Source organism: Ursus americanus, chromosome 8 (genome assembly GCF_024610735.1).
Source record: "Ursus americanus isolate L20-20 chromosome 8, mUrsAme1.1.p, whole genome shotgun sequence".
Lineage (NCBI taxonomy): Eukaryota > Metazoa > Chordata > Mammalia > Carnivora > Ursidae > Ursus > Ursus americanus.
The window spans coordinates 45,986,785-45,999,354 of record NC_142134.1 but is presented as its reverse complement, the minus strand read 5'-3'; the positions used below and the strand labels follow the sequence as shown (position 1 = coordinate 45,999,354).

The 12,570-nt window shown below is 36.5% G+C and overlaps 1 protein-coding gene and 1 long non-coding RNA gene across 34 annotated transcripts in view; one reads left to right on the top strand and one right to left on the bottom strand.

Annotated features, from left to right (window-relative positions):
- LOC123804027 (uncharacterized) overlaps window positions 1-12,570 on the bottom strand; it is a 146,427-nt gene that overhangs the window by 128,561 nt on the left and 5,296 nt on the right. For 26 of the 33 annotated variants that reach the window (XR_015725489.1, XR_015725490.1, XR_015725492.1 and 23 more), the window contains 4 exons: window positions 9,919-12,306; window positions 7,788-7,976; window positions 6,562-6,647; window positions 2,843-2,975 (listed from right to left, as the gene is read on the bottom strand). This is a non-coding gene — a long non-coding RNA (uncharacterized LOC123804027). Of the gene's footprint in view, window positions 1-2,842; window positions 2,976-3,827; window positions 3,961-6,561; window positions 6,648-7,306; window positions 7,705-7,787; window positions 7,977-9,918; window positions 12,307-12,570 lie in introns of all 33 variants that reach the window. The other 7 variants (XR_015725500.1, XR_015725501.1, XR_015725505.1 and 4 more) reach the window with 5 other exon arrangements.
- LOC123804026 (gamma-aminobutyric acid receptor subunit beta-1) overlaps window positions 7,917-12,570 on the top strand; it is a 103,057-nt gene continuing 98,403 nt past the window's right edge. The window contains exon 1 of the mRNA XM_045815921.2: window positions 7,917-7,992. Coding sequence (XP_045671877.2) covers window positions 7,932-7,992 — 61 coding nt within the window. The 5' untranslated portion in view covers window positions 7,917-7,931. The remainder of the gene's footprint in view (window positions 7,993-12,570) is intronic.

The following is a 12,570-nucleotide window of genomic DNA, read 5'->3' as shown; positions in this document are numbered from 1 at the left end:
TTCATGAATCACCCTAGCCCGACAGAAATGAATAAAAATGAGTCCATTTACACAACATTTGGTATGTAGCTAATTACCTGAAAACAACTGCTTGGGATTGCGCTGAGAAGGGTGTCATTAACATACAGCAGTAAGAGTACAAAACAGAGGGAGAAAAGAAAGCAGAAACCTGGAGTCAAAAAATTAGAAGTAAAAATATGAGTAGCCTTAAGAATGCTATTTATTCAGTGTGGATTTTTTAAAGCTTAACTGAAGGTTAACTAATGATGTCATACAAGAGGAATGGTTAAGTATCACAAGATATCTATATGACAAAATCTTGACTATCTATTCAAAATGTGTTCACAGAGACTATCGCTAACTTATGAAGATTCTTTAACCAAAAAGCAGCAAATGAAATTGTTCATACAGCATAATTTCACTTCGCTAAACAATACACTTAGAAGAAAGGAAATTAATAAGATTGTAGTAATGAGATTATGGGTCATTTGTATTCTCTTATCTGTAATTTTCTGTATTTCCCAGATATTTTATTATGACCATACGTTAATCTCACAATGTATTTGTACCAGTAATCTTACATGTATTTATTTATTGGTTTGTTTGTTTTTTTATTTAGAAGCACATAACTTACAAATAATAATAGCTAGGGTTAATTGTGTGACTATGATATACCAATCATTGAACTTATGTGTGCATATAGTAACTCTCTTCTCTTTCCCTGTTCCACACTGCATCCACCTCCATAACACCTCTGTTCTTGAAACATCACCAACCCAGGTTAAGGCATCTTTTGTCCAAATTGTCACCAATGAAACAAGTGTAGGATTGAATTCTATTCCTTTTGAGTGATTTTCATGCTCTCTTGGTAAGATAAACATTTCTCTGATGTAAGATATTTGCATCTCTAGAAAAATGGCAAGGATGGCTTACCCAAATGAAAAGTAAGCATACCATATGTGGCTATTTTGTGAAACCAATAGACAGTGGTTGTATCTTCTGTCTTCTGAGACCTGACGGTACTAAAAACAACCCCCCCCAAATTTAACAGCATGAAAGTGAGTTGGATATTTTTAGCCATTGTAGCCTTGATGCTTACAGGACTGCCTGATTCCTGGTGCATCCTCTATAATTTGTACACTCATTATGGATTGGGTAAAGTATGTCCTAAATTACTGATGAATCATTACTGATAATGAACACTGCATATATATGGTAAGGTCAACTCTTAATTTTTTTTAAAATTTATTTTCCTGGGTATAGGAGAAATAACTCCTACACTGAACCAATAGCTCTCTGCTTAGATTTATCTGCCCTTAATATAGTAACTGAAGAGAAAATAAACCTCAGGTCTTGAGTCTAGCCTACTTGAATGTGAATCCTGGTGTTACCATTTACAGATTATGTAAATGTGGAAAGATTTCTTAACCCCTTTAGGTAACAGTTTCTTATCTTTGAAAAGAGCATAAAAATGACATCAACATAATAAGGCAGTTGTAAATAATAAATTAAATAATGCATGTGTGGTAGTCAGAATAATGGCTCTTCGAAGATGTCCATGTTCTAATTCTCAGGACCTGTGAATATGATCCCTTACAAGTCAACAGGACTTTAGAGGTGTAATTAATTTAAGAGTTTGAGATGAGATTATCCTGGATTGTCTGGATGCATACAGTGTAATCAATCACGAGGGTTCTTATAAAAGGAAGGCAGGAGACTCAGAGAGTGAGGGGATGTGAAGACAGAAGCAGATACTAGAATGATGGTCCTTGAAGATGGAGGAAGGGGCCATGAGCCAAGGAATGCAAGCAGCCTCTAGAAGCTGAAAAAGGCAAGAAAATGGATTCTCCCTTAAAGCCTCTAGAAGGATCACAGCCCTGCTAAAACCTTGATGTTAGGACTTCTGCCCTCCAGAAATGTAAGAGAATAAATCTGTGTTGTTTTAAGCCATGAAATTTTTGGTAACTTTTTACAACAGCAATAGGAAACTAATATAATATGCATGATGCTTAGCATAGTGTCCATCATGTAAGATTCCAGCATAATATTAGCTATGATCAATCTGGTCCCTCAAGATCTAGGTAAGAGTACTTTAAATCCACAATCCATTATTTGTGGGGGTCTAATGCCTTCCCAGGATTGCTGAGGTTTGCCAAAGGGCTTACATGATTTGACCATCTGTGGCTTAGAATCTTGGCTCTCACTGAATTGGTTTGATTTATAGAGTATTTTCCATGAATGCTGTCAAGATATGGAATTCAGCCCTTTCCAAGAATAAAAATAAAACATTTACAGAAGGCTTTACCCTGTGTGTGTGTGTGTGTGTGTGTGTGTGTGTGTGTGTGTCTTGGTATTGATTTAGGTATAGAGAAAAATTGATTATCAAAGTAATACAAAAATTTTTAAATTGAATATTAAATACAACTGTTTTTTAAAAGTTTGCTACTTCATCATTTTCCTTCCCCACACTTAAATTACTCTTTAATCTCACATAGCAGTTTATCTCCTTTCATTTTCTTATCATTCATGCCTCATAGCCTCAGGAATCCACCTTCAAATACCAAGTCATTTTCCTAAACATAGTAGCCTACCTAAAATAAAATTTGGTGCTAACTATAAAAATAATACATATTCTTTTCACCACTCAGTAACTGTTAGCTAAGGAAAAAAATCTATGTACTCCCTGGTTATGACTCAGACTAGTCCACCCATCTTCCCCTATCAGTTTCTTTGGGTGATACACCTAACATGGATTAAGGATGCAGCCCAGAGACCAAAAAGAACATTCTTCAGACCAAATTCACTATGTGATACTGATATCAACCTTATAACTGCTACTTACCATCAATCTCACCAGTCTTAGGGATGTCATTTCAATTCAGCATTTTCAGGCTCTTTTCCCTCTCTCCTTCCTCAAATTTTTTTCATATAGATTCTACTATATAGTATAATTTTGCTCTACAGGAAGCTTGATCCTATAGAATTGAAGATTATAGGAAAATCTCAGTCATATGTACATAATTTGTTCATTAATTTGAGTTTACATTGTTATTTGCTAAGTGCCCTCACCATATGTAAATGTGTGTACTTGTGGGTGTGGGGAAGACTGGATTTTAATCTATTTATAGGCCAGGACTTCCTGGATTGTATTTTTTCAGCAATGAGAGTCATTCTACCCTTAGACATCAAATATACATGATTTGCAATTACAGTGACTCTTAAGGTCAGTGACCATGCAGGATACACCTTAATAAATGAATACTCCAGCAACATGATTCCTATTCAGTCCAAAGTCTCATGGGACCATAGTTTCTAATTAACGGCCTATTATAGTGTTCTAACCTAACCTTCAAAATGTCAATAAATTGGATTATAATATAAGCCATTTGAAAGGTCTTTGAAAGACGACAGACAAATGTTATGTTGTCATGAATCTGTACCTCTGGGAAGTCTGTGTTCAGAAAAACAGTTAATGCTTTTACCTTTAGCTGGTTCTACTCTATTGTACTTTCATTTGCTATCAACCAATAATGTTTTCACACACTCAGAATGAATGACTTGGGTGTGAAAGTTAAAAACAAAATTCAAAACTCACTTCAGTCTTAAAGCTCTCAACCCATTCAGTTTTGCAGTTTTTGGCACCTTTGATTCCATAGAGGATTTAGAATTTCAGGCTGCTTCAGCCACACTGTGAGTACATTTCCATATGGATGTGTTAATCAATTGTGGAGGTGACTAACCACTACTGAGCGATTACATTTGCCAAAGTGAACAAATGGAAACATCAGGAACAGTCATTCTTAGAGGTATTCATTATTGCTTCTCACCCAGAAGACAGAAGAGCTGATGCCCAGGGATATCTCTCTTTTTATTGATGATCCTGGGAATTCTTGCTTAGCAATTTTTTTCTCGCAAAGAGCTCAGGACACTCTACTCACTTAGCCATAAGTATTTCAAAATCTAGAAATGCCAAACCCTTAAATTAGCAGAGACCGATACTCAGTTGCATACATTTCTACAGGCCACAATGTAAATTTATGAATTCCTGTGTGTGTAGGGGTCCCTGTCTGAGCTTCAATGATTCTTCCTTTCTTGAGATAAGAGACCCTTGTGGGTCCCTGGTGACAACATTTGTATGAGTACAATTTTCCTTCCAGCTCTTACTAAATAATTTTGGAAGAGTTGACGCCTAATCCAAGTTGAGCCAATGAAATCCTCTCAAGAATTTGAAATTTGGAATTCACTAATGTCAGTGTTCTTCAGAGAAATTCAGGCACTAGGGCTGCCTTGATTCTTTCCCTTTTTGAGTTGTGATTACTTAACTTTCCTTGGTTTCATAATGAAACCTGAGGCAGAAGTAAAGTGGTCCAAGTGATACTAGTTAAAAATATTCAGATCATAGGCAAGCCTCTGGTGTGATGTATAGTTTCCCAAGGTGATTATCAATTAGATATTATATCTATTGATTGGTAAATGGATTGATCATAACAAAGAGCAACAGTAAATTCAGTTATGCTTTACAAAAGTTTTTTTTTAATCACTCGCCGCTCTAGGATGCATACCCATGAAACATTTCCAGAGCTTCACAACATGTGAATCAGTGGTTCAACAAAAGATTTCAATGCATGTCCTTACTCTGATATGATGTGGTTCACTTACCTATGACACATGTCTGAAAATGAGGTCAATTAAGTGAGATATACTGACCAACAGGTCTCAAATGATGCTCTCAAGTAACCCTAAAGCTCTTCCATAGTTCCATAAATATTTGATTTTAATTTATTTTTAAATATTGTAATTATTTTAAGCTATAGTAAGAAGCATGCACACTGTAATGCATCCTATGCCACATTTTAATGCATTCATAGTATTTAACTTTTGCGACCAGATTAACTTATGCAGAGCATGAAGCAACAGGTAAAGCTTCTCTTTTATCCATAATTAAACACCTACTAGAGTCCAACCATCTAGGGATGTATCTGAACCTTTGCAAAGGTGTGATTTCTCATCAAGGAGGTTCCTTGATCACCTGGGGATTCCCCCCTGCCAATTCAAGGAAGCCCATGACCAGTCTTGTAAGATTTTAGAAGCAAGTGTTTCCTTCTTTATTAGGATTTTTTGATACTAAACAAATAAAATACAACACAAAAATAATTGGTGCTGAGAGAGATTTAAGACCATAATTCTCATTGTACTACCTGCTTTCAAATGTCTGTGCTCATTAAAATAGATGTCAGTATTTGAATTTATAAAGTAGTTTTCTAGTAACAAAATATGGCTTTCATTTCATTTGTATTTTATATGTTGAGGTTCTTTAGAAGATTTCATTTTATTAAAATCATCCTCAGAGGAAAAATATTTGAAAACCACCATTGTAGCAGGGTTTCTCAACCTTGGCACTACTGACACTTTGGAATAGATAATTCTTTATTGTTGGGTGCTATCCTGGGCATTATAGGAAGTTTAGCATCAACCCTGATGTCTACCCACTGGATGCCAGAAGCAAGCCTCCACCCCTAGTCTGATGATCAAATATATGTCTCCAGATACTGCCAAATGTCCCCGGTGGGAAAAAATTATCCCTGGTTGAGAATTACTGGCTAAGTCATAGGATCATAGGGCTGGCCCCACTATTAATTTCTAGGGAATGTTCATATCCTCCTGAATTTTTAATTCATAAGAAGCTATTAAACAAAGAATACAGTAAAGTAGATAGGTGATTTTTAAAGCATTTTAAATATTCATTGTGTCATCTTACTGAGGGTGTTTGAGATACTATGCAGGCCATAAAAATAATGTTGTGCAATTGTATTTTCAGACAACAAAAGGTATTCATGATATATTATTAAGTGAAAAAATTCATGTGATAACAGGAGTGGGAAGCAATAAGGAATCTAGTAAAACATTTTTATGTGCTAAATTCTGGGATACAACTGGTCTTCATATTTTTTGTAAAATACTTTGAATGAAGAAAATTTTAATCGAATTTTAAAATTCCTTTTGCTCTTATATAATGCTACAATAAATTTGATTAAATTCACCAACATATCCTATCTAAGAAAGGCTTCAAAGGGAACATGCAAATGTTCACCTTGGTAAACTTCCATTTTTTAAAAAGATTTATTTATTTATTTGAGAGAGAGCACAAGTGAGGAGAAGGGCTGCAGGAGAGGGAGAGAGAGAACCTACAGCAGACCCCCCCCCCCACGCTGAACATGGAGCCCCACACAGGGCTTGATCTCAGGATCCTGAGATCATGACCTGAGCCAAAATCAAGACTTGGCCACTCAACTGACTGAGCCACCCAGGCCCCCTAAAATTTCATTTTTTGTAAGGAAAGCCAAAGAGAAATTGGAAATAGCTAGCGTATTTCCTAATAATGTTTTTAAGAAGGTGCCTGTTAGGTTAACACAAATGACCAAAATAATAACTCATCTTAGCAGCCACAAAAAATCATAGGTTTGAGAAATACTTTGTTGAATTTAAACATACTGTTGATGGGAGTGTAAATTGGCACAACCTCTATGAAGGGTGATATAGCAAAGTGTTAAGTGTACGTACCATTTTTTCTAATTCCCTTTCTAGAAACAGCCAACACATATAGTCAGACATAGTTGAGTATATCAGTATATTCAGAGCATCTTCATCTATAAAAGTAAGAAAAAATAGGAAATGATGTAAATGCCCACTGAAGTGTGATAGGAAAAATAAATTATAATATTTCCATATAGCTGAACCTGCTGTAGTAAAATTTTTAAGACAGCTTATCATTTACTGACAGGGAACCAAATCCAAGATGCATTGTTAATGAAAACAAGCAAGGTTCAGAATAGGGGACATAGTAGGCTGCTATCTAAGAAGTATCCCCCTAAGAAGACATACCTGTCTTCTTTTGTATACAGAATATTTATGGAAAAAGTCCAATGTTGTAGCTCTTGGGGATTAAGGGAGAAAGGAAACATAACTAAATCTGAATCTTTTGAATTCTTTAAATTATAATTACACATTACTTTGTGGAGAAGGAACGTATAATTTTAAAAAAAAAGTACTTTGTCAATTCCAAAGTGATACCAAATGTTTGTAAGCATGGACTAGCCATAGGAATTTAAGTTAATCTCAGACTCCACATTCTAGTAAACTTGTACAGGCAAGAGAAAATGGAGGGATAATGGAAATCCCACTAGGATATCTAGAGGCAAGGTCCTGGGATTTGCATAAACAAATAAGCTGAGTGGAGAGCAGAAGCTGGTAAATATGGTATGAACACCAATCCTAGGATAGTGTTTCTTTACAGGTTATATGTTACCTGCTGAGTATAGGTAGATGAGAGTCTCAGAGATGAATCCAACAAATCTCTCTAATAGTGGGGAATGTGAGGCCCCAAATGTCATGGGGGGTGGGTTTTATTGTTCTCATCATTTTTGTTGTTGTCTTATTACTAGGTTATAGCCAGAGAGGGAGATAGGTTTTGATGCATAGTGTTGATCTCCTCCTACTCATAAGGCCAGACTTGCTGTAGATATTGTCACAGACATTGCTAGATGCTAGTAAGTATAAGAAGGACCATGGAATTACAACAGCTGTAACATGACCATCACTGTGGAGCACTAAGTTTGGGGCACCAGGCCAGGAGCTTTGACCACATTATCTCTTTTACTCCTCATAGTCATCCTTTGCAGTAGGTGTTTTGATTGATGAGGGGACCTAGAATTATGGAGATAAATAAGCTAGAGTCAGCTCACACACCTAGTGGGCAAAAAAGAAAAACTTGAACTTAATCTGCTCACCTTCAAAAATTTTAATCACAAAATTTTGAGGCCAGCCGGTAAACATGATTTGGGGCTGGGAAGCCTGGGAATGAAAGTCATCATCCTTATGAAGCTGTCTTTTCTCTCTCTCATCCGGACAGGATCACAACCACAGCTGCATGTATGATGGATCTACGAAGATATCCTCTGGATGAACAGAATTGCACTCTGGAGATTGAAAGTTGTGAGTTACTTGGACAGGGGAATGAGAAAGAGGGATGTTTGCTTGACCCAATTAAATTCAACCTTGCACTGAGTAATTGGTACTGGGATATTTTTCGCTACACTACCCTGCCAACTTTTCAAGAGATTCACATCCAGTGACATCTTCTTTCACATTGGTGGCTCAAGGGTAATTTCAATGTGGTTATATTTTTGAACCATTAGAGAAAGTCCAGTCTTTAGCTGGACAATTTATGAACTCATGCTTTTCTCTTTAGAGTGGAGTTTCCCCCAAGGCCTTCTAATACCCAAGCTGCATTAATAAGAGAGGAAAAACATTTTAATATGAAAAGACTTGTGAGATTGTTTTTGTTTCTATAGTCTGTGCATCTGAATGACTGTAAGTTGTTGGCTTTTAGAAAAACATTATGTTAGAGTCTTGTGCACATTTGTCTTTCTTCATGGGAAGAACAGGATGATAAATGGTATTAATGAGGCTTGTGCTTTGGGCGAAAGAGTTGATGTTTTTCGAGTCTAGTGACTGATTTTTGTTTGTCTTCTTGGGCTGTTTTTCACTGATTGCTTTCTTAACAATTAGAATATTTTAGTCACTAATATTTCATCTTATTGACTGTTTCACTGTTTCTCAGCCACCAACACGCAGGCAGTTGAGCCTGTTTAATGTGAATACCACGCCTAGACAATTTCCTGGTTTTCAGGGGCACAGAAGGGTGGCAGTAGGTAATTCAGAGCATTATAACACTGCTTAATGTAATATGAGAAATAGATGTTTATTTAGATAATCTAAAATAGTTCTAGATCTTAACATCAAAATGGCAAAGGAAAATTCCAGGTGACCCTATAGTATTATTAAAGAATAAATGTATTCACCAGTGTCTGATTATTAAGCAATTATATTAATTTTCTAGTTTTACTATATATAGGCTTAGAAATAGAGATGTTTATGTAAAAATAGCTGTATATTTAGACATACATATTGATCTACTCCCACTGGAACCTGGAATGAACAAGATCATTCATGAGCTATTCTTTGATCAGTACTCTAATTTTAAAGTACGTCGTATAAATAAGTTGGTTGAAAGATGCTAATATAAGAAAGTATTGATGGTGACTTTTGGTTTAAATGCCAGTGACAACCAAATTCAAACCATAGAAATGAAATATGAACCCAACTATTTATTAATGGCTAGTGATGTTTAATAAATAAGGCTTAACTTTAGTTCTTAGAACTGACATAGAAAGAGAAGGATGGATTAATTACTCATTTATACGGGTTGGCTTTTACCCTTGACCTCTCTTCCGTTGAGTCTACTGATTGTTACCTTTGCTTTTGTGCTGGTCAGCATTAGGATATGACAACCTCCTGAAATTTCAAGATTTTCTGGTTTACACCATTCACTTAAAGAAGTAATCAATTTAGACTTGAATTGTTTCTGTGTTATATATTGCAAGTCCTATAATTAGCATTATACATTTTCTCACAAAATGTATACTTTATTTTATAATGCATATCGAGTTTTCCTGTTATCATAGGTTTATATTTTTCTTTAAGCAGGGGGTTTTCTTTTTTCAGACTTAGAAAATGGTTGACTTTTAGATCCATTTATCATATCGTATAATGACCCAAACAAAAACTATAAATGAGGCAGAAATTAAACATAACTTTTGTGGGGCAGGGATGGGGGAAGCCCAAGCAACCTGATAGTCCAAAGTTATAAAATACAGTGCCAGGCAATAGGTGGTGACCCGAGCATATTATAATTATTGAGACAATTCAGTAAGATGGAATCAGTTGTCTGGACAGATGGATAAGGCATAGTAACTAGGATCCTAAAATCAGCTAATATGTAGGAATGCAGGCAGATGGTGACATCATCAAAGTAATCCAATAGCAGTTCACAGAAATCTGGTCCCTAAAGGTATTTACCTAACGTTAAACAAAAATTCAGGCCTGGAGAACTGGTGCAATGTAGAGTCTGTGAAGGCAGGAACCTAGGAGAAAGGGGGAAGAATGGAAATTTTACTTGCCAAACAAAAGCTAGACATTAATATAACACCTCTGTAACTTTAAGTCTTTCTAACAACATTTGAGAGAGTATGTATCTGAGGCTCAGAGAAGTAAAATAACTTACCCAGGACCACAGGGCAAGGATAGTGGTAAAGTGGGGAATCAAACTCAGATGATATACTTTCCATCTCAGAATCCTGCAACCAGTAGGTGAGCACAGAAGCAGAACATCAATGATTAGAAGCGTAAAACCAATTGGAACCACTCTCATCTAGATGGAAGATGCTGAATCAACCAAAGGCTGGTCTGTATTTCCTAAAATCATCCCTGATAAAGGTTAGAGTAGATCTCAGAAGCTGAAGCAGAATTTTGCTTTTAGATCAAAGGTCAAATGATTGCAACTGTGGAGAGAGAGGGTAGTCTGTGGGTGCATGAAACTGAATAGTCCTCAATTCCATTGACGTTAACCTAAAAAAAAATTTAAAGGCCTCAAATGACAACATTGCTTACCTTAATATTTTACTTAAAATGTATCCCTTTTTGATGAACCACCATAAAGAGGTTTTAAATCGTAAGAGCAATAACTTCAAGTAACTAAGTAACATATGGCAATCATGCAGAGTTTGAATGAGCTTGCTTGTTCTTGCCTACGTACATAATCAATATGTTGCTAAGTATCAAAATATACTGAATCTGTCAGTCACCTGTTTTTTCACTCTTCATGAAGAGACCTGTGTTGCATTATTTGCTGAAACAGCTCTCCCTGAACTGACGGTTTATGAAGACTATAACTGAGCTTTAAAGTGATTACAAATGAGAAGCTCTAGTATTAGTAGGGAGATAAGGATGATAAAGAGGACATTCTGCCAATGTAAGATTGCACCAATCACACTTTTGTGACCAATGGAGTGGAAACTTTACCTGCCTTACAGAATTTACTGGCTTATGTTCTCTTCCATCACCATCCCAAGGATAGGGAAATGTTTTTCTTGGTTATGTCCTTTGAGAGAAATTAAAGATGTTTTGCTTTACTTTAATGTCATCTAGTCAAGTAAAATTGGACAGGCCATAAAGCCTTGTAAAATTGAAAATTTACTTGAACTTGGAGCCCATTAATAGCTTCTTGGCCCAGGGATGCTATAAAATGAGTTAATGGCACATAGAAAATGCAATCAAGGAATTTAGTATTAAGAGGATTTGGAATTTGAAATCAATAAAGCTATCATGTGAAGGCTGGATAGCCACAAGCTTCCTGGAGATGTAGAAAGGGCTTGCAGTAATTGTCGTGGAGGATTCAAGTGCCTTTTCTCATTCCCCGCAGCAACAATTGAGGAAAATCTCAGCAGATAGTGTTACTTCTCATTAGACCCCAAAAAGGTAGAAGCCATTTCAGGCCTGAAATCTCCTAGTAGTCTCATGTGTCTTCTTCTAGACGTCTTTGTATCTTCACCATGCTGAGTTATCCCCTGTATTTCAAAGGAAGAGGTACTTCTATTCCCTTTATAGACTGACCTGACCCTCTGTTCAGAATGCCATCTCTTCCTCCTCTGGGAACTGATTTTCTCAAGTTCACAAACACCTCTGTCCCTGCTGTCCTAGAGCCTCAGCCTCACCCAGTCTGCCAACTCTCTTCACAGCCTGAAAACTAGCCAAAAACTCTTCTCATCATAAACACCTCTACCTTATGCCCACATCTCTCCTTAAGCTTTTCCTAATCTCTCTGCTTATTTTTTCTCCAAACTGCTTGAAAGATTGGTCAATATCTTGTCTGTTGTCTCAACTTCTTCTTAATCTACTGGAACCTGCCTACACGTCTCCCACCTCCATCGACAATGTTCTCAGAAAGATTACAGAGGGCCTCTCTTTATGTACCATATTTATCCTAATAACCCCCAAACCTATAACTCCAGCTCAGATCTCTTCCAAGCCCCAGATTGATACATAGCACTCTTCTTGACGTATCTATCTTAATGTTTCAAAGACATCTTAAATTTAATTTGCTCAAAACTTAACTATCAATTTTTCTCTCCCAAATGAGTTTCCTTTCTAGTCTCTTAATCCCACTATCCAACCAACATCCTAAGATTAGTGGTTAACATTTCCCTCACACTCCTCCCAATCTATTGTCAAGTACCATCCATTCTACTTGCAAGATATTTATCAAACCCTTCCACCACTCTTCCAGCCTTACTGCCACCAAACCACCATTACTTCTTACCTGAATCATTGTAGCCATCTTTTTATTGGTCTTCTTGCTTTCAGTCCTGACTCTCTCCAACACATTCTATACCCAGCAGCCAGAGTGATCTTTGCAAGATGTAAATTGAATCATATTACTTCTATGCTTTAAAAATCTTCAAAGATTTCCCATTGCACCAAGAAAACTCTCCATACTTCTTAATATAACCTTCAAGCTTCTGTGTGACCTGCCCTCCCTTGGTATCTCCACTCTCATATATAGCCATCTTTCCCTTATTTACTACACTAAACTCCAACACCACAGATTCTTTGTTTCTTGCAGACTCAGCTTTCTTCCGTCTCATCTTCACCATCTCGTTCCTTCTGGCTGAA